Source organism: Trachymyrmex septentrionalis, unplaced genomic scaffold (genome assembly GCF_001594115.1).
Source record: "Trachymyrmex septentrionalis isolate Tsep2-gDNA-1 unplaced genomic scaffold, Tsep1.0 scaffold29, whole genome shotgun sequence".
Lineage (NCBI taxonomy): Eukaryota > Metazoa > Arthropoda > Insecta > Hymenoptera > Formicidae > Trachymyrmex > Trachymyrmex septentrionalis.
In genome coordinates this window covers 64,476-66,510 of record NW_017305451.1, presented here as the reverse complement: position 1 = coordinate 66,510, position 2,035 = coordinate 64,476, and the positions used below count along the sequence as shown (strand labels likewise).

At 35.1% G+C, this 2,035-nt stretch overlaps 1 protein-coding gene across 1 annotated transcript in view; it reads right to left on the bottom strand.

Annotated features, from left to right (window-relative positions):
* LOC108749329 (sorting nexin-4-like) overlaps positions 1-2,035 on the bottom strand; it is a 9,759-nt gene extending 7,724 nt beyond the window's left edge. The window contains exons 1-5 of the mRNA XM_018487940.1: positions 1,767-2,035; positions 1,142-1,248; positions 720-936; positions 543-648; positions 271-380 (exon numbers count right to left, since the gene is read on the bottom strand). Coding sequence (XP_018343442.1) covers positions 271-380; positions 543-648; positions 720-936; positions 1,142-1,248; positions 1,767-1,844 — 618 coding nt within the window. The 5' untranslated portion in view covers positions 1,845-2,035. The remainder of the gene's footprint in view (positions 1-270; positions 381-542; positions 649-719; positions 937-1,141; positions 1,249-1,766) is intronic.

Genomic DNA, 2,035 nt, shown 5'->3' with positions numbered 1-2,035 from the left:
ACATACATACATAGCTGCAACTATATTTTAATATATTCTTAAAACGTTCAGTTCATAACCAAAAAGTTAAAAAATGCAAAAATAACAATATTTAATATTTTTATATTTTTACAATAGATATAACTGTTTTTGCATATAAGCTGCACAATTAAGAAGATAATATAAGCAAAGAAACAAATTATCAAAGATTGCTATTCGTTGAAAAATCGTAGATCCGTTTATTAAAACAAAATATATAATATTTTAAAGATAATATTTTGCTGCTTTTACCTGAAGTTCAATTCCATAATTTTTTATAGTTTCGAACCGTTTGTCTGGCTTTCTCAGTCGCACCGCTACACTAAGCGCTTTCAGTTTCGATTCTGCGATTTGCAAATACCCTACGCAATAAACAACAAATAATTATTACAACAAAAAGCTATCAGAGATATTCTTCAAGTTATTAAATTTAAAGACAAACTTTACTTAGTTTCTTTTTAACTACTATTTTTTAATTTAATTTTGTAATGATCTTTTCTATTATACGTAGAAATAAGAATTACCTGTTTCTTTAACACTTTCTCTCCAACCGTCTGTCTGTTGAAGAAATCCCATGAAATGTTCGTCCCGCGAAAGTATAGGATGTGAAGCAACTCTTATAAGAAAATTCTGCATACAAAAATATTTTTTTATTTTTCCAGTACATTTTTGTATGTTATAATTATAAATTAAAAACGTACCTCGAGTCCAGCTCTCCTGCGATCAACAAAGTCAGGGTCGAATGTATCAGTAGTTACTTTTTGCCAAGCGTACAGAACTTTCTTTTCTGGTAACGGTGGTAAAACGATGTACGGATAAGAAATCTCCAGATAAGCACGGAGCAATTCAAACTCAGTGTATCGCCGCCATAATGAACTTATTCTAGTCAGCGCATTTTTGAAATCGGGATCAGTGACTCTGTAAAAAAAAAAAAGAATAGAATTATATGAATAACAAAAATCTTTTAGACAACAATATTTCCTAAATAAGATCGTATAGTTTGAAATAAATATTCATATATATATACTTTGAAAACAAAAACTTGTATTACTTTAAAATAAATTAATTAATTTTGTTACATACAATTATGTTACATAATTCGTATTTTTACTTCCTTACTCACTTAGTTTCAATGAGGTATACTGTGTAGAATTCTCTTAAATTAAGTGCTCTATTTGCTCTCTTCTCAGCTTCCACTATTGAGATCTCCATGTGATCGAGCAGGCAGTCCTGAAATATTCGTAGGCATTCAACAGTTTTCTTTTAACATTCGCGCAAGTTTTGAGAGAGATACAGCTGTTTCCATCATCCATCTATTTGCTTATCAGCTATGTAAGACTGTCACGGTTTTAATGAAATAAACATTAGTATGCAACAGCTGTATACTCACAAACTTATACAATGTACGAAAGTATCCCCAACGTATAGAGGTATTGAGGATCGAGGGAAGAGTTGAACACGAGTCACTGACATCAATCGAGAGACGCTACGCAGTGTTCTGATGATCTGCGCGACATACATTTGCCTGTTCGCGATTTCATTAAAATTAGATAATTTAATTTAAGCGTCTTTAAATCTGTCTAATACAGTGAGTGCTCGTTCGGAAGGTTTTTTCGGAATTTCGTAGTCGCGTAACTATGCGGCGACGAGCCGAAGCATTGGGACTCCGAAAAGGCGTACCGCGATGAGAGAACGACTTATCGATTTGCCACAGACGAATGCGTGTGAAAAATAAGCTAGCTCTTTACCTCTTTCCGTGTCTCCATGGCGGTCATATTGGCGTTAGCCTCCCTCTGATAATTGCCGTTTTGAAAGACCTCTTCCATGATTTGCGTCGCCTGTAATTACCTACGGGCCTAGCCAGCAGGACTCCAATTTTAATCTTTCACATCACGTTGGATCGCCCGACGTCGACCTACTGCCACAATTGGTTGTATCGATACTGTCGCGCTGCAGGGTACAGTCCACAGAGCTATACGACACATGCTGCTGCGCACAATCGCGACAGACCGACCGA